The following is a 21,486-nucleotide window of genomic DNA, read 5'->3' as shown; positions in this document are numbered from 1 at the left end:
ATCTCACTGAGGACAGACCTAGAGCTTGGAAAACGGGGACTGTAATTGCAGCTGAGTCGGTCCTGCTAGGTAGTGAGAGGCAGGGTCAGGTTTGAGCGCTTGCTGCCCGCAGGAGGCCAGTAGCCAACTGAAGGGCAGCCTCCCAGGGTGAGGCGAAGGGAGCCCCACCCCAAGCCCCCTCCTCAGATGCAAGGCCCTGGACGCTTTGGAGGCATTGCCACAAGGTTCCTGAGCCGGGGAGCTGCTGGGACTCTGTCCTGGAGGGTCTTTCCCCAGGAGCTGGGCACTGCTCTCCATTTTAAAGAAATCCTGATCTGTGCGTGTGTGTAGGGAGGACTTTCTAACCATAAAAGCGAAGAAAAATATAAAGGGAATGATTAGCAGGTTCAAATACATGTCAAAAAAACAGTATAAACAATACTAAAAGGCAGATGACCAACTGGGGAAAAAGTTTGCAACAAGTGTTATGTGCAGATGTGATATCAGTGAAAACCTCACAAAACAAACCTATGAAAAATTAACACCCCAATAGAAAAATACATGTGAAATGGGCCTATAGTCAATGACGGCAGAGCCTTGGTCAAACAAATGCTAATGAAACGCTGATGCTGGCAGTTTCTGATGCTCCTTGCCAGCATGAGGACCACCTCTAATTTGGGGATACAAAGACTGCACAGGCTTTGACCCACTGCTTCCACTCGGTGCGTCTATCCTGAGGAAATGATCCATGTTTAGCTGAAGACAGGTGTGCATGTCGTCCGCCATGGTGGATGGCAGTATTTGTTACAGGGAGAACTCCCAGCTACTCACGCCCAGTGACAAGGGCTCTGACAAGCTATACCTGCATCTGTGGGCGATTATGCCCTCAGAGAACACTGTGCACCACGGGAAGGGCCCCGGAGCACAGACTGGGAGCCCCCCCCCCACCCTGATAAAAGGTGGGTTTCCTCAAGGAAGTCTCTATCAGTCTGCCTGTCCATCTGGAGCACCTCCTGAGGCCAGGCAGGGTCAGCGTCCGATGGGAGGGCTCTGGAGAGGAAGAGACAGGGGGTGCGGAGGAGGAGACATTCTTGGCCGGGCCCTGCCTGGATGAGGCCAAGGCCAGGGCTGAACTGGTTGGATGGTCAGCTCTGGAGGGCGCTGCAGGGCCCGGTGTGCAGATGGGGTCTCGCTCACCGGGCCTCGTCATTGTCATTCCTTTGCGTTTCAGCCTCAGCAGCCCCAGCCGTTTGTGATACCCTCCAGCCTCTGTGCCCCCAAGAAGACAGGCCTCCCCGCCTCAGCCCCACCCGGGCCGCCAGGCCTGCCTCTGGGGCGGGCACGGTCCTCTCAGAGCCAACCACTGTGGCTCCAGTTTTCCGGGTTCCTCTGCTCTAGGGAGTCTCCTGGACCCTGCACTTACCCCCACGCCTCCTTCGGCTGGCCCCTGCCCCCTTCTCCACCCTCTGCCAGGGCCTCAGTCCTCCCCAAAGACCTACTAGAGTGGAACCCAGCCCCCCAAGAGACCCCAAAGTCCAGGAGAGGGGAAGGGTTGGGGCAAGAAAGCGGGGAAGGGAGGAAAGGTGGCCGAGCCAGGAGTCACGGGCGCGGGGTAGCTGGGGGCCTCCTGGCCACGGCTGATCCCAGGGCAACCCACCTGGCAGGTCAGGGGAGGGGCACCTCCAGGGCTGCTTCCCCAGGGAGTCCCCAGCAACAGGGGGGGGCCATGACCAGCCAGCGAGGTCAGAGAGCCCCAGAGATGTCCCTGGGGGAGGGAGCCAGAGACCCTGACAATGAATTTTGACCAGAAGGCGGTGAAATTCCTGGCAAATTTTCACATCAATGCAGGCTAACACTGGACCCATGGCCCCCTGAAGCAGAAGCCACTTATGACTTCCCAGTAACTTCCCAGGGCGCTGGGCGGGCTGGGGGGCGGGCAGCTGGCATAGGGTGGCTATTGGCTGGGGGCATGGTGACCCCCAGGGGTGCAAGAGCTCCAGGTGGGCCTCAGGATGCTAACGGGCCCCTCCAGGAAGCCCCACCCACCTGCGCCCACAACCTGAGGGAGCTGTGTGAGGGCTCAGGACCCCCAGCCCCGGGCCGGTCCGGGGAGGCAGGCCGGTTGGGGGAGGCCCACCTGGAGGACCCAGGCCCAGAGCTTGCTTCTCGCCAGGGCTGGAGACACGCCCTCACGTTGTGACCGATCTGGGCCTCCTGGGCCCGACCAGGTACTGGATGCCAGATGCTTCGGCGCGAGAGTCCTCCCCACTGCCCCACTTCACCATCGGCTCGCCGGCACCCCACCCGTGGTGTGCGCCCTCACCCCTGGAGTGGGACCCCGGCCACCAGCGCCCCCATGACGCTGCCCCCACCGCAGAGGGTGGTGGCTGCAGGGCGTGGCAGACCGTGTGGTTCCCTAGCGAAAGCCCCTTCACCCAGAACGCCCACTTCAACTGAGAGCGGGTTTGCCCGGCGGGTCCTGGGGTGGGGGCGGGGGAGGGGCCCCCGAGGGAGGGCCCTGCGGCGGCTTCGACCCACAGTGGCCCTCGTCCGCCGACTACCAGCTGCCCAGCCCGCCCGCCTGCCCAGCCTTCAGCTTCAGGGGCCGCCTTGTTCCAGGCCCCCCCGAGGCACGAGCCCACTTGGGGATGCTGCAGGCCTGGGGTGCAGGGCCGCGGGCCCAGCCCCTCCTGCAGGCCCCTCTGCCGACGGGGGACGAGACCGGCCCTGGCTCCATCGCCTACGACATCCTTCCTGGGTGCCACCTGCCGGGCCCCTGCCCGTCCACTTTCTCCATGAGCCGCTCGCCCCTGCTGGCCTCCTGGGTGGGCTCCTGTAAGGAGGTGGGCGGGGGGCGGGGGGGGGGAGGTGGGGACCGGGCAGAGGGGACGGGCGCGGTAACTGCACCCGCCTTCCCTCTGCAGCCTGCAGCCTGCACCCTGGGCCCGGCTGCCTATGACGTGGAGGACTGCTATGACTCGCGCTTCCCCTCCGCACACGGGGGTGGTCATCCGCGACACTGGCCCCTTCTGTGCGCTCTCGAGCCCAGTGGGTGCAGCTGGCCCGCCCAGTTAGCACATGAAACCCTGGCCTTCTGGGCCTGGGGGCCTTCCTGGGCCTCTCTCTGGAACTCAATGCCCCAGCCTCGCCTTCTGACCCTCTGGGCACCCGTGATCCACCCTCCCAGCCGGCCGACCCCTCTGACCTGTGGACCCAGCCTGGAGCCCCACCTGCCCACCCCCTTGTTATATAGAGATGCTGTTGGTTCTTCCGAATTCTGTGGTGTGCTTGGTGGCCTTGCCTGGTGTGCTGTCCTGCAGATGTGGCCTGCAGCTAACCTGTCATGTCCGGCTTCACTTCCCCTTCAATGCTGTCTCCTCTAGGGTGGGGTGGCCTGGGACAGGGTGGGAGGGGGCCCTGTGGGCAGTGTGGGACACCCCCATCTAGCCGTGCCATCCAGGAGAGGGTCTGGCTGCCAGTCTACCCAAGGATCAGGCTGCTTGCCGAGCCGAGGAACTGACCATTGCAGTGGAGGCGGGGGGCAGTCCTGAGGTAAGGTCAGCCTGCCCGGCCACCAGGTAGGGCCCAGAGGACCAGGTCATTAGGGCCTGGCCCCCCTTCTTCCCGCATCTGCCCAAAGACCCTGTGAACTCACACGGGGCCGTGGAGGCCAAGCTGCAGCCGATAGACTCCCCAGGCTTCACCGTGAGGGCCCGGCCCCTGCCCACAGCAGCAGCCTGGCCACTGGACTCCTCATCACCATGGACCCGCCCTCCTACCCAGTGGTCGGCCCCAAGACTGCCTCCCTGCAGGGGCCTCACCTGCAGCTGGTGGTGGCTCCTGTCTCTGCACCAATTTCCCCAGGGGTCCTCCCTGTGTCAACCAAGCCCTGGGCCAGGCCCCCTTCTCTGTCTCCTCTGTCTAAGCTCAACCCCTTCAAACAGTCACCGCTCAAGAGCTGCTCCCATGGTGTTGGCATCATCCCTTTCCGTAGGGAAGCCAAGGACAAGGGAGTCTGAGCGTCGTGCACCTGTGACCTCCTCCAGGACTGAACCAGCTGGGGGTCAAGCCCCAGCACCCTCAGGAATCAGAGCAGTGGGACTGCAGACTGTTGGCACTGAGCCCTGGGCTGACCAGCTCAGCCAGCGGGCAACGGAGACAGACCTGTAGCACCCTGGCCTTGGGAGTCTGGCCCAGGGTGGGAGGACCAGGATCCCTCCTCTCAGCTGCACCACAATCAATCCCTAGGTCTCAAAGCCAGGAGTGGGACCAGCAGGAAGGATGCAGCAATCCCCTCCAGCTGGGCTGAGGAGGGAGGGCTTTCCGGAGGGGGCTTTCAAGGATGAGTTTGCCGGGCAGCAGGAAGGGAATTTCTGGCGGAGCAGACCTCAGAAGCCAAGGCACATGAAAAGGGAGAGGGTGTGATGTTTGGTGTGGCCAAGCTTGGGAAGACCCCGGGCTGGCGGGACAGAAGGAGGTGAGCTGGAGGGATGGAGAAGCTGCAGCGGGCTGCGTGCTGGGTCCGGGGGCTTGATGCTTAGCAGTGGGGAGCCCACAGAGGGTGGCGGGCAGGCAGTGACTGCTGCAGGCACTGTATGGGCATCTTGCACTGCAAGAGATGAGGGACACCATGGAATCCAGGGCTCACATTTGCAGCGAGTTGGGCTGGACCTCAGCCTGAGGGCCTAACACTTTTGGTTAGCAAGGGGGCTAGATGCTCAAGGTGACAAGAGGACAGCCATCCTCTGTCACCCTGTCACTGCGTGCCCAGGTCTCTGCTAGGCACTCCCTACTTGAGGCAAACTTAGTTTTGTTTTCTGTTTTTTTCTAAATTTATTTACTTTTGGTTGTGTTGGGTCTTTGTTGCTGCGCACGGGCTTTCTCTAGTTGCGGTGAGCGGGAGGCTACTCTTTGTTGTGGTGCGCGGGCTTCTCACTGCGGTGGCTTCTCTTGTTGCAGAGCACGGGCTCTAGGCGTGCAAGCTTCAGTAGTTGTGGCACCGAGGGCTCAGTAGTTATGGCCCACGGGCTTCTTTGCTCCGCAGCATGTGAGATCTACCCGGACCAGGGCTCGAACCCGTGTCCCCTGCATTGGCAGGCGGATTCTTAACCACTGCGCCACCAGGGAAGTCCCCACACTTAGATTTTGGTCTTTGTGACAACACTACGGTGTGAGCTTCGCCGGGTTGGACAAGGAAGAAACCAAGTTCCAGGATGCGAGAGGGTCGTGCACCTGGTGGGCGCTGTGAGGTCAGCAACAAGATTTTTCATGATTACTAAAACGCTCTCGGCTAAAATAGCAGCTATGAATCTCCTGAAGCAGACCGCGGCACCCCGCCCCCTGTGCTCCATCCCCCTCCACCGGTGCCCCCTCCCCCAGGCGCTCCGCAGCACTCCGCCCTCCCTCCGCGCCAACCCTGTTCTTTGCCAGTAAACGGCTGCAAGCGCCGCGAGGCTGGGCGGGATCGCGCAGGAGGGCGGGGCCCGGATGGGCGGGGCGGGGCCGGGGCGGGGCCCGGGCGGGCGGGGCGGGGCTTCCTTGACGCCCTGTGCGTCGTCCTGGCACCGCCTTCGCGCTCCATCTCCGCCAGGCGCGGGCCGCGGCGCAGTTCCCGGGAACCTCTGCGGGGCGTCGTTGGTGTTTCCGGGGAGTCGGTTGGCGGGCGGACCCGGCTCCTGTGCGGGGCGGAAGTGGGCGGCTGCGGTCCGAGGGGAGCCGCGCTGCGGGCGGAATCTGGCCGAGCTGGAGGGCGCCGGGGAGCGGAGCTCGGGCGGCCCCCGAGGCCCAGGCGAGCGGACAGCTGCGGGGCCTGCGGCGAGCGCGGCGGTGCCCGGGGATCGCGGAGGAGATGGGGCGCCGAGCCGGATTGGGGCCGGGGCCTCGGCCATGTTCGCGGGGCTGCAGGACCTGGGCGTGGCCAACGGCGAGGACCTGAAGGAGACGCTGACCAACTGCACTGAGCCGCTCAAAGCCATCGAGCAGTTCCAGGTGGAGCCGGGTGGAGGGGCCGGGTGGAGAGGCCGAGCGTCTGGGTGTGAGTCCGGCGGGGGGCGAGGTCGCGTGGGAAAGCGGGCAGATTTCTCTCCCTTCCAATCGCTGCGTCTGTTCCCCGGGCTGGAGGAACCAAGTGTCCTGAGTTGGGACTACGTCGACGGACATCTGAGTGGTTTCAAATTTTTGCAGTTACAGCCAGCGTGGCTGGGAACATCCTTGTGCCTGCCTCCTTGTGTACTCAGGGCATCCGGAGTGCCTGGCCAGACGGGGCTGTGGCTGAGGTTTCTCTTCTCGCCCGAAAAGTCAAATCGAGCTCTGCTTCTTTAGACAGAAAATGGCGTGCTGCTGCCCTCCCTGCAGTCGGCCTTGCCTTTCTTGGACCTGCATGGGACGCCCCGACTGGAATTCCACCAGTCAGTGTTTGATGAGCTTCGGGACAAGCTGCTGGAGCGCGTGTCAGCCATTGCCACAGAGGGGAAGGCCGAGGAGAGGTAAGTGGGCGGTGAGATGGGCAGCCCCCTCCCCAGCCCGGGAACTGAATGTGCCCCGGTGGCTACACATCCCTACTGAAAAAGGGGCCGCCTGTGCACATCACCCGCCGGTCTGGGGACCGGCAGGGAGCTGCTTCTGACTTGGTCCTGGGCTGCTCCCTCAGTGCTGAGAGTCTTTCCAGGTACAAGAAACTCGAGGACCTTCTGGAGAAGAGCTTTTCTCTGGTGAAGATGCCATCTCTGCAGCCAGTGGTGATGTGCGTCATGAAACACTTGCCCAAGGTAACATCCGCAGGGCCAGCTTGCCCTGGGGAGGTTTCCTGAGCTGCCTGCCTCAGGAACGGCAGCTCTGGAGCACGTTCTCCACGCTGGCTTCTCCCTGAGCCGAGCCGCGCATTGACTGAAGCTTGGCACAAGCTCTGGAGCGTGGCGCCCTTTCTGGGAAAAAAGCTGTTTGTGGGCAGCAGGGCTCCTGCCCCGTCAGAGCCAGTTACAGGTGCCCCTGTCAGTTGGGGCTGGGCTGGATGTGGCTTCTGCTGTGGGGGGCTGAGGCCTGTTGGCTTGTCTTGAGGGAGACCCCCTGGGGCACAGGTGCTGCTCACAGGTGGCCTCTGGGGTCATGTAGGTTCCTGAGAAGAAGCTGAAGCTGGTGATGGCCGACAAGGAGCTGTACCGGGCCTGCGCCGTGGAGGTTAAGCGGCAGATCTGGCAGGACAACCAGGCGCTCTTTGGTGACGAGGTCTCCCCGCTGCTGAAACAGTACATCGTGGAGAAGGAGGGCGCGCTCTTCAGCGCGGAGCTCTCCGTCCTGCACAACTTCTTCAGCCCCTCCCCCAAGACCAGGCGCCAGGGCGAGGTGAGGCGGGGCGGGGACACGTGCACGGCCTCCCCCCCCCCCCCCCCCCGTGAAGCCCGGCTTGTCTGCTTCTAGAAGGCTGGGCTCGGATGTGGGGCTGGCAAGGGGCATTGCAGCACTGCGCCTGGGTGTGGGTCTACTTGGTCTTTTCTACGTACTTTGAGCTCGGCAGCTTGGCCAGCCTCTTCAGCTAAGCTCTCTGTGTCTTCTTTCAGCCCTGGGAGTTTTCCTCTCTTTGTCTGTTTGATTCATTCCTTGCTTCAACAAATGCTTTTTTTTTTTTTATAAATATTTATTTATTTATGGCTCTGTTAGGTCTTCATTGCTGTGCGCAGGCTCTCTCTAGTCATGAGCAGGGGCTACTTTTCGTCTCTGTGCGCAGGCTTCTCATTGTCGTGGCTTCTCTTGTTGCGGAGCACGGGCTATAGGCGCGCAGGCTTCAGTATTTGTGGCACACGGGCTCCATAGTTGTGGCTCGTGGGCTCTAGAGCGCAAGCTCAGTAGTTGTGGCGCACGGGCTTAGTCGCTCCGCGGCGTGTGGGATCTTCCTGGACCAGGGCTCGAACCCGGGTCTCCTGCGTTGGCAGGCGGATTCTTAACTACTGCGCCACTTAACTACTACTTCCCTGCACCAGGGAAGCCCAACAAATGCTTTTAGGGTGCTGACTCACTGCCCTGGCCCCTGGACCCTTCAGTGACCCCTGGGGTACTGCAGGCTCGTGTGGGGCAGACCCTATGCAGTAGATGTCACATTTCGGTCCCTGAGAGCTCCGGGGGTAGAGGAGGGCTGTGGAGACGGGGGGGCCACAGAGCAATGCGGGGGGGGGGCGGGGCTGGAGGCCACCGTGGACACTTGACCTTTCCTGGTGAGGTGGGGGTCCCTGGCCTGGTTCCAGGATGACCCCTCAACCTGGGAGGGAGGTGACGGTAAGAGGCCAAACGTTGGCCGAGGCGCGTTTGACGTTTCTCTGTGTTCTTTCACCGCCAGCCTCCTCACCTGGGGTTTTGTGTGTGTGGCCTGAGGTAGGGCCTCACCTAATGTTTTCTCTCAGATGTTGGGCCGGTGCTCGCAGCACCACGTCCTGGACAGGCCGCTAAGTGTGTCAGAGCCCTTCCTGCGTTGCCTCCTCTTTCTTTTGGGGGAGCCTGGCCTTGGGCCGTGGTCCTGCCCCTTCTTCACTCTCCCCTCCAGGCCAAGGGTCCGCCTTGGAGTCCTGCCACTGTAAAGGGAGAGCGCGGTGGCAGGTGACACGTTGCCCCGCCGTCCTCGGGCGGGTTGGGCCTTGGGGCTGTGGTTCTGTGCCCAGCAGGCCAGGCTGTGGTCAGGCTGGAGTGCACGCCTGTCTCCGTGTTAGAGGTGCCGGTACGTCGGTGCCGAGACTCGGGTGATGCTCTATGCCTGCCCCACTTTTCGGGGTACCAAGGCCTGCTGGTGGGTCCTCGGCAGGGGCCCTAAGGTGGGCTGCCGTCCCTGCTGACCTCCCCACTCGCTGCATGCAGCCTGTTGGGCTGCCTTGGTGTCTGTCACCCCAGGTGGCCCTGTGCATCCTTACGGCCAGTGTGCCCCAAGCGGGGCCCCCTCCTGTTGGCTGCCGCCTTGGCAGGAGCCTCCCAAGTAGGGGCAGGGTGCAGAGGGGGGTGGCGGCCGCCGGGAGAAGGCGTGAGTGGGGTGGCTGCAGCAGGGCCTCGAGCAGAGGCTGAGCGTGGCGGTGCCGCCCATGCTCATCTGGGCCCGAGTCCCCCACGCCACCGGCTGCCCCGCCCGCCGACTCTGGTGGAGTCTGGGACCCGGGCTGATGGCCTCTCAGAGGAGCCGCAGGGCCTGATGGGTTCGCTGCCTTAAAGACAAGAACCGTCGCCACCCAGCACAAGCTGATTTTGTGAGAGAGGAAGCTTAGCCCCACGGGGTCACGGGGTGTGCGAGGCCGGCCTGGTGTCCCGGCAGGTGGTGCAGAGGCTGACCCGGATGGTGGGCCGCAACGTGAAGCTGTACGACATGGTCCTGCAGTTCCTGCGCACGCTCTTCCTGCGCACCCGCAACGTGCACTACTGCACGCTGCGCGCCGAGCTGCTCATGTCCCTGCATGACCTGGACGTGGGCGACATCTGCTCCGTGGACCCCTGCCACAAGGTGGGCGCCCGCCCCGCCCTCACTGCTCTCCCCCTCGGCTTCTCTTTCCCCTCCCCTTGGATGTGGTGGTCCAGGCACGTGGGCTCTGCCCTAGCCCCTGTGCCACCTCTGCCCACCCGGCTGGGGGACCGTGATGTCCCCTGGACGCCTGACCCAGAGCCCTCGGGGGCTGCTCATTGGCGAGCTCTGTGTTCAGGAACAGGGCTTTCTGCACTGCTCTTGTCCTGGCATAGGTGCCGTGCGGCCCCAGACGGCGTCCCTTCCAAGGGGCTTCGCAGCGTCACGCTCTGAGCCTGCACTGCCCCCCCGCACAGTGGGGGCCCTGGAGGGGCCCATTTCAGAACAAAACGCCCATTTTGCTTCTTTCTTGCACCACCTGGCCTGTGGGGATGTGGGCACTTGGGCCTATTTCCTTCGTGCTGTCCCATTCCTGGGGACAAGCCATGCCTCGGCGACTCGAGGTGGGGCTCCCGATGTTCATCCAAGGCTCAAGAAAGCTCAGGCAGCGGTGAGTGCTGCCTGGAGGCTGCGGTCTCTGGCCGAGTCCTGACCATGCCTCCTCCCCGCAGTTCACATGGTGCCTGGACGCTTGCATCCGAGAGCGCTTCGTGGACAGCAAGAGGGCCCGGGAGCTGCAGGGCTTCCTTGACGGAGTGAAGAAGGGGCAGGAGCAGGTCCTGGGGTAAGGGTCGGCCTCGCGCCGGGTCCTGTCCTCGGGCGTCCGGACGAGCGTGCTGTGGCCGCAGTCGGGAGCGGCTGTTTCTTCCAGTACATTTTAGGAGGACTGGTTGGCGCCCGTGCCCATGGCTGAGAAGCTCGGCTGCTGGGGTGAGGCCGTCCCCGTCCCAGGCGAGCTGGGCGCCCGGGCTGGGGCTCCGGTGGCTGCAGCCACGTGGGGCCTGCCTGTGAGCTGAGAGGCCCGCCGCGCCCGGAGGTGGTGGGACCTGGCTCCCGGCAGGGCCCTCTCTGGGTGGGCTCTGCCTGGCCTCCTGTCTCAGCTCCTCGTTCCTGGAATTGTCTCTGTGGGAACCTGATTGAGTTTATGGAGTCTGGGTCAGGTTCTCAACCGGGACTGGACCTTAATTCTTTAAAAAACTATTTGATTCTTCAGTTTGTTAAGTAAGTTAAGGGCAAGTTACGAACCACAAGCTTTTGGAAAGCGGTCCTGAGCGGGGTGGGCTTTGTCCATGCGGAAGGGCCATCTCCTTGGGTCAGTGGCTTGGTGGGCCGGGAGCGTCCCTCACTGACGCCGCGGGCACGTCCTCACAGGGACCTGTCCATGATCCTGTGTGATCCCTTCGCCATCAACACCTTGTCACTGAGCACAGTCAGGCACCTGCAGGAGCTGGTGGGCCAGGAGCTGCTGCCCAGGGTGAGTGCGCCCAGCTGGCCGCATGCTGCCTTCTGGGCGACGTGTGGGTGTGGACCCCGGTCGCCCAGGTCCCAGCCGGGCCTGGGGAGAGCGCACACACCCGCCAGGTGGAGGGCGCGTGCAGCCAGAACCCCTGGCTGAGTGCGGTCCGGGCGGGAAGCTCAGGTGAGCACAGCCAAGGCCTGTGTTTCCCTACAGGACAGCCCGGATCTCCTCCTGCTGCTGCGGCTGCTGGCGCTGGGCCAGGGGGCATGGGACATGATCGACAGCCAGGTCTTCAAGGAACCCAAGATGGTAATGGGGTCAGGCGGGCTCCTTCCTGCTGCCTTCGCAAGGGGCTGTGGGATGAGGTTTGGGGAGGTGGGGAGGAGGACGGGCCCCAGGCCTGCGTCCAGGAGGAAGAACGGGGGAAGGGGACCGAGGGGCAGGGACGGTGCAGGACAGCTCTCGGGCCTCTGCCCCAGGAGGTGGAGCTGGTCACCAGGTTCCTGCCCACGCTCATGTCCTTCGTGGTGGACGACCACACCTTCAACGTGGATCAGAAGCTCCCAGCCGAGGAGAAGGCCCCGGTCACATACCCGAGCACGCTGCCAGAGAGTTTCACCAAGTACGGGCTGCGGGCGCTGGGTGGGAGGGCCTTCGCCTCGGGGCCCCTCGGGGCTGACGGTGCTCGGGCGCAGGTTCCTGCAGGAGCAGCGCATGGCCTGCGAGGTGGGGCTGTACTACGTGCTGCACGTCACCAAGCAGAGGAACAAGAACGCGCTCCTGCGCCTGCTCCCGGGGCTCGGTGAGTCAGGTGGGCGGTGGGGCCCAGCCATGTCCCCTCACAGACGCCCGGCTCTCACCGCAGCCCGCGTTTGCGAAGAGCCACTTTAATCTTTTCCTAAGGGGCGAGAGGCGTGGAGCCCCTCAAGTCCTCAGACCATTGAGAGAGCCCCCCCTCCGCGGGGGTGAAGAGGCCGCTTCCCCTGGGAGCCTTGCTCTGCCTGGGGTTCGAGGGAGGGATCTGAGTGGACCCCTTCAAGGGTAAGGGAGTGCCCGGCCAGCGCGCTGCACGACAGGCCCGGGGCCTCTGCTGGCCCGTCCCGTCGGAGGCATTGCGGCTTCCTGGGGAGGATCTCACGCTGCACTGTCTGACAGTGGTGCGTGCTGTTTCCCGACTTTTCCACGTGGAGGAAGCGGCCCATTGTGGGTATTAGTTTCTACCCAGCCTCCACCTAACCGATCAACAGGAACTTATCCTTGCGGTTCTGGGGGTCGGAAGTCTGCAGTGAGTCTCCCGCGGCTGAAATCAGGTGGGGGCAGGGCGGGCTCCTCCTGGGGCTCCAGGGAGAAGCCCCTTCTTGTCTCCTCCAGCTTCCAGGAGCCGCATCCTTGGCTCCTGGCCCCTTCCCAGTTCATCTGTCCAGCTTCTCCAGTCCTCCTGTCTCTGGCTTTGACTCCTGCCTCCCGCCTTCCTCTTCTGAGGACCCGTGATCACCGTGGGCCCACCCGGGGCGTGCAGGGCCATCTTCCATCTCGGGGCCCGGTGCCCCTCAGGTGGCGCGGTCACAGGCTCCTGGGTCAGCACGTGGCGATCTCAGGGGCGACAGCTTGACTCTCTGTTTCGGGGGCTTCCAGGAGCACCGTCCTAAGGAACTTGGGTTTGCCTCATCCTTTCTGCTCACTTTTGAACTTCTGTATCTTTCTTGTTTAATCGTGTCTGTAGACACAGGATGTCCCGCAAGGCGGGAGCCTCAGTGTCTCCCAGCCACAAGCTGCCGCCTGGGGGGTGGGGTGCAGGGCTTCAATCATGTTCAGGGAGAGTGATCTCGTTCTTTGGTGTAACTAGTAGCTTCTAGAAAGAAAGGATGCTGGTTTTTAAAGTTCTTTATTTTTAAACTTTTTTTTGGTGGGGTTTTTTTGTTGTTGTTCTTTTTTTTTTTTTTTGCGGTCCACGGGCCTCTCACTGTTGTGACCTCTCCCGTTGCGGAGCACAGGCTCCGGACGCGCAGGCTCAGCGGCCATGGCTCACGGGCCCAGGTGCTCCGCGGCATGTGGGGTCTTCCCGGACCGGGGCATGAACTCGCGCCCCCTGCATTGGTGGGGTTTTTTTTTGTTTTTTTGTGTTTTTTTTTTACCACTTTATTTATTTATTTTTTTGCGGTACGCGGGCCTCTCACTGTTGTGGCCTCTCCCATTGCGGAGCACAGGCTCCGGACGCGCAGGCTCAGCAGCCATGGCTCACGGGCCCAGCCGCTCGGCGGCATGTGGAATCTTCCGGGACCGGGGCACGAACCCGTGTCCCCTGCATCGGCAGGCGGACTCTCAACCACTGCGCCACCAGGGAAGCCCTGGTGGGGGTTTTTGATGAAACCCAAGTAAAGAGCACAGGATCGTGAAGGCCAGTGCCCATCGACCACCTGCACGGGGGTCCGCGTGCGGCTGCCGTCCCGTCCGCTCAGCAGTCTGTACGTAAACCCGGCAGACTAGCTTGGCACGATGCAGCAAGTGTCCCTACAGAAGACAGACGGGCACGTGGTTGGTTGGGGTCCAGGTCCCCCGACTGGCCGCGTTGCCCCAGTTGTCATAACGTTTTTGTGCGGATAGTCTGTTCGAGTCCGGAGTCAAACAAGGGCCTCCCTTCACCTGGCTTCTCCGGCTGCCTCTCAGGTCCTGTGGTCTGTAGGGCTACGTGGGGTTTGCTGGGGGAACCAGGGCGTTTGTTCCCCGGTCGGGACTTTGCTGGCAGCATCCCTTGGGGCAGTGACCGTGTGCCCGCCCGAGTGTCCTGTAAACTGGCCGCGAGGCCAGCCGAGCCCCTGGTCAGCTGTGCAGCAGGGGCGCACCCCAGGCGTGTCCGGTGGGGTCGCGTCTCCTGTGCGTTAGGGGTTCGGTGGCTGGGGTCGCGTCGGCGTTTCTGTCTCAGCTGCTGTGCCTGCCCACGTGCGCTCGGCGGTCTTGGCCGGTGACTGCTGCGATCGGTTGCTAGTTACTCTCGCCATCTCTCTCTTCTGAGGTTTGACGGCCGTGGCTTCAAAAAAAGAAGGCCCGTTTGCTCCGTTCTCTCTCCTCTAGAGCCTGTGGTCTGGTAGACCTGCCGGGCCGGCCCTCGGCACTTCTGTGTCTCCTCTCGCTACCGGCCCGTTCAGCTTTCCCTCTGCTGGAGTCCACTTCATCCTGAGCCCCTTGGCTGCTGGGCAGAGCCACCCGTGATGGGCTGTCGTCCCCTCCCCACCCTTGCCCTGGAGCCCCGCCCCTACCGTCTGCTTCCCCTGTCCAGGCCCGGGTTCTGGCCCTCAGGCCCGGGTCGGGGAGGTGGGTGTCGGGCGAGCTGGGCGACGCCTGCTGTGCTTGCAGTGGAGACCTTCAGCGATCTGGCGTTCGGGGACATCTTCCTGCACCTGCTCACGGGCAACCTGGCGCTGCTGGCGGACGAGTTTGCCCTGGAGGACTTCTGCAGCAGCCTCTTCGACGGCTTTCTCCTCACCGCTTCCCCGAGGTGCCCGTCCTCTCGGTCCACATCTCGGTCGGGGGCGCCGGGCACAGCTGGGGAGGGGGTGGGAGGGCGGCTCTGCAGCCGCCTGCAGCCCAGCGCGGCCTCTTCCAGGAAGGAGAACGTGCAGCGGCACGTGTTGCGGCTCCTCCTCCACCTGCACCACCGGGTGGCCCCGTCCAAGCTGGAGGCTCTGCAGAAGGCGCTGGAGCCCACGGGCCAGGTGGGTGCCCTCCCCCGCCCCGCCCCAGGCTGGCTGGCCTGCCTGTGCGTGTGTGTGCGTGCGTGCGTGCGTGCGTGCGTGTGTGTGTGTGTGTGTGAGAGAGAGACAGAGACAGAGACAGAGACAGAGAGAGACAGAGAAAGGGAGAGGGAGAGGGAGAGAGATCTGTGTGCACTCGCTCTGGGCCTGCCCCGAAGCCACGCGCTTCCCCCCACAGAGTGGAGAGGCAGTGAAGGAGCTGTATTCCCAGCTCGGTGAGAAGCTGGAGCAGCTGGATCGGAGGAAGCCCAGCCCGGCGCAGGCCACAGAGACCCCAGCCCTGGAGCTGCCCCTCCCCAGCGTGCCCGCCCCGGCTGTACTCTGAGGCTCTGCCTGGGGCTGCTCAGGGGTGGGCAGGGCCCCCGGTGGGGATGCGGCCCTGGTGGGCCAGGGGAAGAGGCTCCTCTGTGCCTGTGAGAGCAGGAGCCCGTCTCTCCTGGAGGTGGACTGACTGTTCCTGGGACTGGGGGTGGGCTGAGCGGAGACCCCGGGGACCGTCCTGTGGGCAGGGCACCCGTGCTCTGCACCTCAGCCTCCCCTGGAACTTGGTCCTGGGAGGTGTGTGCCTCCTGCGTGAATGGGACCCGTGTCCCTGCTGCTTGTGGCCCCCGGCCGGCTCCCTGGAGCACAGGCCTGCTGCAGGTCTGCTGCCCTCTGCCTGGCCCCTCGCACTCCCACGCCGTGGAAAGCTGCTTGCTTGTTCCTCCTCGCGTGTGGGTTTCCACTGCTGTCAGGCAGGCAGGCAGTAGTTGGCATTAGGCAAAGGACACCTGTTTTCCAAGGGGCCGGGGGCAGGGTCCGAGCCCTGAGGGGAAGAGGGCGGGCCGGCAGGGTTGGCGCCCAGATTGGCAGAATCGAGGAGCTTGCTGGGGGCGGGGGTCTTCAGGTGGAGCCCAGCTCTCCACGGAGCTCCCCCCCTGTTGACAGTCCCGTGCAGCACATGGGGGAGGAGGGCCCGGGCTCCCCTGCCGCCCCGATTTGCCCTCAGCGCCGTGTGCTCGGCCACGTGAGGGTCTGCTGCTGCTCATAGCGAGACGTTCACTGTTGTAAATAAAAGGCGTTTTGGTAAATCCAGCAGATGAGCTGTTTCTGTGCATGCCCAGGGTTGGTTGCAGTGCAGGCTGGCGAGTGCTTTCCTGGTGCCTTTGTCCTGGCGCCTTTCTCCGTGGGCACAGTCTGGATGCCCAGCCCCGTCCGGGACAGCAGCTGTGGATGGTGAGGCCTGGGGCTGGCTGCGCCCGGGGCCAAAAGACTCGACACGGTCAGCCCTGGGTGGGCCTCAGTGCCCATCACCAGTGCTGACATGTTGCCGAGGGGCAGGCTGTGTGGAGGTCACTGTGACCTTGACAGGTGCGGCTCTGCAGGTGTTGGGGAGGGACTGGTCGAGATGGTGACTGAGGAAGCAAACCCCCGGGGTGTGGGCGTCAGCGGTCGGGAGGAGCCGGTGTTTGTGCGCTGATGGGAGCAACAAGGGATGAAAAGCGGATGGGGCTTCGGGGGACGGCTGGGGTGTCACTGAGTGGGGGAGGGGGCAGCGCCAGGCCCAGGTGGGCCCCGCGGGAGCAGCGCGTTCCCAGGGAGGAGGGGGGGACCCCCTTCCAGCTGCCGCTTTTCCTCCGGGAGCCAGGGGGCCAGGGGGCCGGGTCCTGGGCTGGGAGGCAGGATGGGGCAGAGGTGGGACCCGAGGAGAGGATGAGGAAGGAGCTGGGCCGAGGGCGGAGCAAGTGCCCGCACGGGGCCGTGTGACCCCCCTGAGGCTCACGGTCAAGGGGGACAGAGACCAGTCGGCGAGGCCAAGCTCCTTCAGCCCGGACGAAGGGACCGGGGACCAGAGGCCCCGGTGGGCGGGGCTCGTCAGGTGGAGGGCGTGAGCTGCAAGGACGGACAGGGTGGGGGTGAGGGCTGCAGCGACGGAGAGCCCCAGGTGGGCCGGTGGGAGGGGGCAGCTGAGCTCAGGGACCCTCTGGGGCTGCGAGGGAGGCAGGAATCCTGAGGCCGGACCGGGCAGGGCTCTGGGGAGGCTGGGGGGTAGGAGGTCTGGTCAGAGGAAGGGAGCGTCCACACGGGAATTCGGGGAGGAGGGAGCACGTGTGCGGTGCGGGCCCTGCCCACCTCCAGGCCAGCAGTTTGGGAACCTGAGCCCACACTGGGCTGGTGGAGGGGTCGGGTATGGGCAGCGAGGTGAGGGGTCTGCAGAGACCAGGTTGAAGATGTGGACCTGAATTCGGGGCTGGGGACAGGGCTGGACGGGGCACGGGCTGGAGGGAGGGGTAGGAGGGCATCATACGGGCGTGGTGGGCCTGGTCCTTAAGGGTAGGGACAGGTGGGGCCCCCTTCACCCCTGGAGATGGGGGAGAAAGTACAGAGGAGGCGGGCCTTAGTGCAGGGCTCAGGCTCACCCTTGACCCCGCTGGGGGCAGGCCCTCTGAGGCACGACTTTTTTGACTCCTGCCACACCCCACGTACAGGCCCCCTCCTCACCCAGTGATGGGGCTCTGGACCCCAGCAGGTTTGGGACCAGCATCTGGCAGAAGCAGCTGCCAGCCAACGCCCCCACCCCCACCCCTGTGCACCTTTTCCGGCGTCTGCCTGTCAGGGTCCCCTGGGGTTCTGTGTGTCAGAAGAAGCTGGGAGACGGTAGAAAGCCTGAAGACCCCAAAGGACCCCACCCTCATACCGGGGCCGTGGGGCACCAGCAGAGACCTGGACAGATATCCTTCCGTCCTGCTTCCAGGAAGGCCTGGGCAAGGGCCACATGATGGGTGAGGCCCGAGGGGTCCCTAAGCACCTGGCCCAGCACAGAGAGGGGCAGAGGGTCTCACAGCTGGAGAGGAGGAAGCGGAGGAGCAGTGGTTTCTCAGTGATCCTGCCAGAGGGCACCGGACACACGTGGACAGGCAGGAGCCCCGTATGCTGGGGAGGATGGGAACCCCCAAGCCCGTGAGTGACTTCTCCCTGATGCAGGGTGGGCAGGGAGGTGGAGGGAAGCTGGGAAGTGGGGAGGGATGGCATGCTCAGCAGAGGGACCCGTGTGGGCAGAAGTGTGGAGGGTGAGGGACAGGGAGGCTGGAGGATGGGGGCTCAGGACTGCCACCGCCCGTGGGACACAGCTGAGCTCGGGGCCAGGACTGGTCTGGGGGCATTACTGGTTAGCAGACCCGCTCCAGAGGGGAGGGTCATCCAGGCAGACCAGTCTACACAGAGATGGGAACGGGGGTAGGGGCGGGGCCACATGAAACTGGTGGCCGGGGAAGGGTCCAGAGTCTCCATCTGCCAACTCCTGACCCAAGTTCTTTCTAAATTTGCCCTCCGACCAGGGCCCTGAGTCATGCGTGGGTTTTTTTTCCCCCATTCTAGAACTTCCTGCCCTGTCCTGGGGTGGGGGCTCTAGGTCGGGGTACAGGAGAAGACAAAGGGGGAGGCTGAGGGTGGGAGCGCCGTGGAGCCCGGGACCTGGTGGAAGAGGGGGAGGAAGAGGAAACGAGCCCTACTCTGTGAGCACCCAGATTGGGCTTGGGCGGGGGGAAGAGGGGAGAGGGTTGGAGGACCCCAGCTGGGAGAGAACCCTGCCCGCCCGCTCCGCCTCTGCTAACCGGCAGCCTGGACACGCCTATCCCCCCTCGCTGTGGGCCCTGCGGGGGGCAGGGGGTGGTCAGGCGCAGATGTTCCTGGGGAGGTGGGGGTCCTGTGGAGGGCAGGCAGAGGAGCAAAGGCACGTGGGACCAGGGGAGGCAATGCCCTCGGCCTCACCGGGTGACCTGGGCCTGGGCTGAGTCAGGAGGGCTGGGAGGGCTTTAAGGTAGGTGACCAACCGGCCGCGGTACCTGGGCGAGTCAGCCGGCCTCCCCCTCGGGTGCCTCCGTCCAGCCTGAGTCCCGCCTGCTCCACACCCCTGACTCACTTCCTTTGCAAAGAAGCGGAAACCTCCCCAGAGCTTCCTCCGCTTCGGAGGAGGTGTCGCTGCCCCTCTGAGCCTGAGCTGACCCAGTGAGGCTCCTGACCCCATCCCGACCCCCGCCAGGAAGCCAGCACATTCTGCTTCCTGCGTCGCAGGCCCCAGCCTCTGGCGTGGGCGGGGGGCCGCCCTGGGGGGCTGGGGGCGGGCCAGCGAGAGCCTGAGCTGACGCACCTGCAGGTAGTGGGGAGGGCCGGGGGCACCCACCCCACCTTTCTCCAGCTGTCTCCTCAGTGGCTTCATCTCTCCTTCTCCGGGTCTTGTCTTTCTGTCCCTCTTTTCACCCTACCCCACTCGCCTCTAGGGGGCTCCCTGCCCCCAACTCCATTAGTGTGCCCACTAGAGCGATGCTGGGAGGCCTGGGCTCAGCTTGGGGACTGGGGCCCATTCTGGAAAGCAGAAGTTCCGGCCAGACCGCCCCACCACCACCAAGTGTTCGTGGGGGAGGGGCATCTCTGAACTCTGGGGACGCTTGGGCCTCTGCTTCCCACGCCCCCCTCTAGGGACCGGAGGGCCCCAGGCGCCCGGCAGTCGAGCAGCGTCAGGGGCGGGGTCCGGCCTTGACCCTGCTCCACCGCTAATTGGCGCCAGGTCGGCACCGACTCCGACTCCTCCTCCAGGAAGGCCGGGCGGCGGCCGTCCGATAAAATGCGCCCCCGCCCCCCACCCCCCCGCAGCCACTTCCTCAAGGCCCGAGGCTGTTTATGCGAGGATCCGAGAGATTTGCATTGGGGCCCGGCGGGGAGCCGCTTCCTGGTCAGAGGGGCGAGGCCGGTACCAGGCCCTGGCCTCGGGGCAGCGGGCCGCACTCCGGGGGGCCTCGCGGGGGTGGGGGCTGAGATCTCGGGGGAGGGTCACAGTCGGCCGGGCGGAAGTCTGGAGACCCTCCCCGTCTTCCTGTTGCAGGGAGGGTGACCTGCATGCCAAGCGCCGCCCCTGCGCCATGGACCGTGGCCAGCCCAGCTCGGAGCCCGCGGCAGCTGACCCCGTCGCCCCCGGCCCGAGCGTGATCGCGCCCGTGCGCGCCGTGGTCCGCCTGCGCCGCTGTGTGCGCCTCCTGCGCAAGCGGTGCCTCCCGCCTCCGGCCGTGAGGCCGGACTCCGAGCCCTGGGCGCCGCGCGCGGACCCGGACCAGCCGCAGTTCTTCACCTTCGACGGCCCAGTGGAGCTGTCCTCGAGGCCGCCGCGAAAGAAGCGCCGGCGCAGCCGCGTGGTGCTCTACCCCGAGACGTCGCGCAAGTACCGGCCGCGGGCGGAGCGCCGGAGCCGCGCGCAGCGTTGCCTGTTGTTGCTCGTGGCCATCGTGGGCTTCCAGGTGCTCAACGCCATCGAGAACCTGGACGATAACGCGCAGCGCTATGACCTTGACGGGCTGGACAAGGCGCTGCAGCGTGCCGTGTTCGGCCAGCCGGCGGCCGTGGAGCGCATCGTGGCGCTGCTGCGGGACTACCTGGCCACGCACGTGCACAGCCGCCCGCTGCTCCTGGCGCTGCACGGGCCCAGCGGCGTGGGCAAGAGCCATGTGGGCCGCCTGCTGGCGCGCCACTTCCGCGCAGTGCTCGAGGACGGCGCGCTCGTGCTACAGTACCACGCGCGGCACCACTGCCCCGAACCGCGCGCCGCGGAGGACTGCCGCCAGGAGCTGGCGCGGCGCGTGGCCGACGTGGTGGCGCGGGCCGAGGCGGAGGAGAAGACCCCACTCCTGGTTCTGGACGACGTGGAGCTCCTGCCGCCGGCGCTGCTGGACGAGCTGCACGGCTTCTTGCAGCCGCAGCGCTCGCACCACTTCCACAACGCCATCTACGTGCTCCTCAGCGGCAACGGCGGCGCGGAGGTCACGCGCTTCGTGCTGCAGAACGCGTCCCGCGCGCTGGCCCTGCGCGCAGACGGCGCCCACGGGGCCGGGGCCGCGGCGGTGGCGGCACAGGCCGAGGAGGAGCTGCGCGCCAGCCTGAGGGCGCTCCTGGTCCGCGAGCACCCGGTGTGGCAGGCCGCGGCCATCGTGCCCTTCTTGCTGCTGGACAAGGGGGACGTGGTCAACTGCTTCCGGGACGAGATGGCCGGGGAGGGCTTCTTCCCGGAGCAGGCCCGCGCCGAGCTCCTGGCCGCGCAGCTCAGCTACTACCGCGTGGCTGGCCGCGAGTTCGCCGTCACTGGCTGCAAGCAGGTGGTGGCCACCGTGAACCTCTTGTAGCGCAGGCGCCACCGGGCGCAGTGGACGCCCACGGGCACGACGGGACGTTGGTTTGACAGTGGCAGTTGGAGGGAGGGGACCCTGTGGATTTGCCCCAGGCCTCTAAGCCCCGAATAAATCTGTCCATGGCCCTCCGCCGGTTCACACTGGGACCTGGGGGGACCGGTGGGGCTGGGTCAGCTCTGAGCTCCTCTGCCAATTCCAACCCTCTTCAGAGCCCCAGTCTGCCACCTGCTGGGTCCTTAATTCAGCCTGCATTCTTCAGCGCCAGTATGTCCCACAGGGCTGGCTCCCCAGGAGTGGGTAGGTCTGTGTCCGTGGGACAGAGAATAGATGACGGCAGAGAGGGTGAGCAGACCCCAGGGACACACGGCTGGTCCCCTGCAGAGCCGCATGTGGCCACGAGTCTTTCGGATGCTGGCAGCAGCCGAATACACACTCCCCCCACACACATAACCTGCTCATCCCGGGGGCCTAAAGTTCTGGATGCTTCGCCACTGCAAGAATCCCATGGGTCTGCCTGGACTTCTCACGGCCTTTTGGGCCCAGGAGCTCCCCGGGAGGCAAAGGGATGGGTGGGGGGCTCCACCCAATGAGCTGGTCCAGTGGCATATCCCCTAAGTGGTCCAGAAGGGGGACTCTCTCAGGGTGACAGCAGCAGGAGGTGGGTCCACGTCGGGGGCCCTGACCTCCTGGGTCCCCCTGCACTGCCCACCAGCCTGCTCCAGGGTGCTGACCTTGGGGGAGGCCTCTGAGTAGGGATCCCTCAGACCGCAG

At 64.8% G+C, this 21,486-nt stretch overlaps 3 protein-coding genes across 8 annotated transcripts; all 3 read left to right on the top strand.

The window, feature by feature from the left end:
• Positions 1–1,772: 1,772 nt before the first annotated feature.
• Positions 1,773–3,998, top strand: STPG3 (sperm-tail PG-rich repeat containing 3). Its single transcript, XM_060101815.1, is given in 9 exon segments — positions 1,773–2,004; positions 2,007–2,051; positions 2,153–2,269; positions 2,330–2,442; positions 2,520–2,814; positions 2,911–2,975; positions 2,977–3,049; positions 3,440–3,536; positions 3,710–3,998. Coding segments are annotated over 9 exon segments (1,326 nt in total).
• Positions 3,999–5,565: 1,567 nt separating this feature from the next.
• NELFB (negative elongation factor complex member B) lies at positions 5,566–15,630 on the top strand. Its single transcript, XM_060100604.1, has 13 exons — positions 5,566–5,967; positions 6,301–6,464; positions 6,647–6,746; positions 7,090–7,320; positions 9,266–9,451; positions 10,021–10,133; positions 10,721–10,823; positions 11,022–11,117; positions 11,288–11,430; positions 11,504–11,610; positions 14,163–14,304; positions 14,413–14,521; positions 14,739–15,630. Exons 1-13 carry the CDS (start codon positions 5,866–5,868, stop codon positions 14,883–14,885), a joined length of 1,743 nt encoding a protein of 580 aa, XP_059956587.1. The 5' UTR covers positions 5,566–5,865; the 3' UTR covers positions 14,886–15,630.
• Positions 14,442–20,843, top strand: TOR4A (torsin family 4 member A). 6 transcript variants are annotated; one of them, XM_060100603.1, is made up of 2 exons: positions 14,442–14,521; positions 19,422–20,843. In XM_060100603.1, exon 2 carries the CDS (start codon positions 19,459–19,461, stop codon positions 20,707–20,709), a length of 1,251 nt encoding a protein of 416 aa, XP_059956586.1. In that variant the 5' UTR covers positions 14,442–14,521; positions 19,422–19,458; the 3' UTR covers positions 20,710–20,843. The 6 variants fall into 6 exon arrangements, with proteins under 6 accessions (XP_059956586.1, XP_059956581.1, XP_059956585.1 ...); XM_060100598.1 differs by lacking the exon at positions 14,442–14,521 and adding an exon at positions 17,304–17,500; XM_060100602.1 differs by lacking the exon at positions 14,442–14,521 and adding an exon at positions 18,336–18,359.
• The last annotated feature ends 643 nt before the right edge of the window (positions 20,844–21,486 follow it).

The sequence above is a fragment of the Mesoplodon densirostris genome, chromosome 6 (assembly GCF_025265405.1).
Source record: "Mesoplodon densirostris isolate mMesDen1 chromosome 6, mMesDen1 primary haplotype, whole genome shotgun sequence".
In the NCBI taxonomy this organism is placed as follows: domain Eukaryota; kingdom Metazoa; phylum Chordata; class Mammalia; order Artiodactyla; family Ziphiidae; genus Mesoplodon; species Mesoplodon densirostris.
Note: the sequence above shows the minus strand (reverse complement) of the source record. Positions and strands in the feature narration are given on the sequence as shown.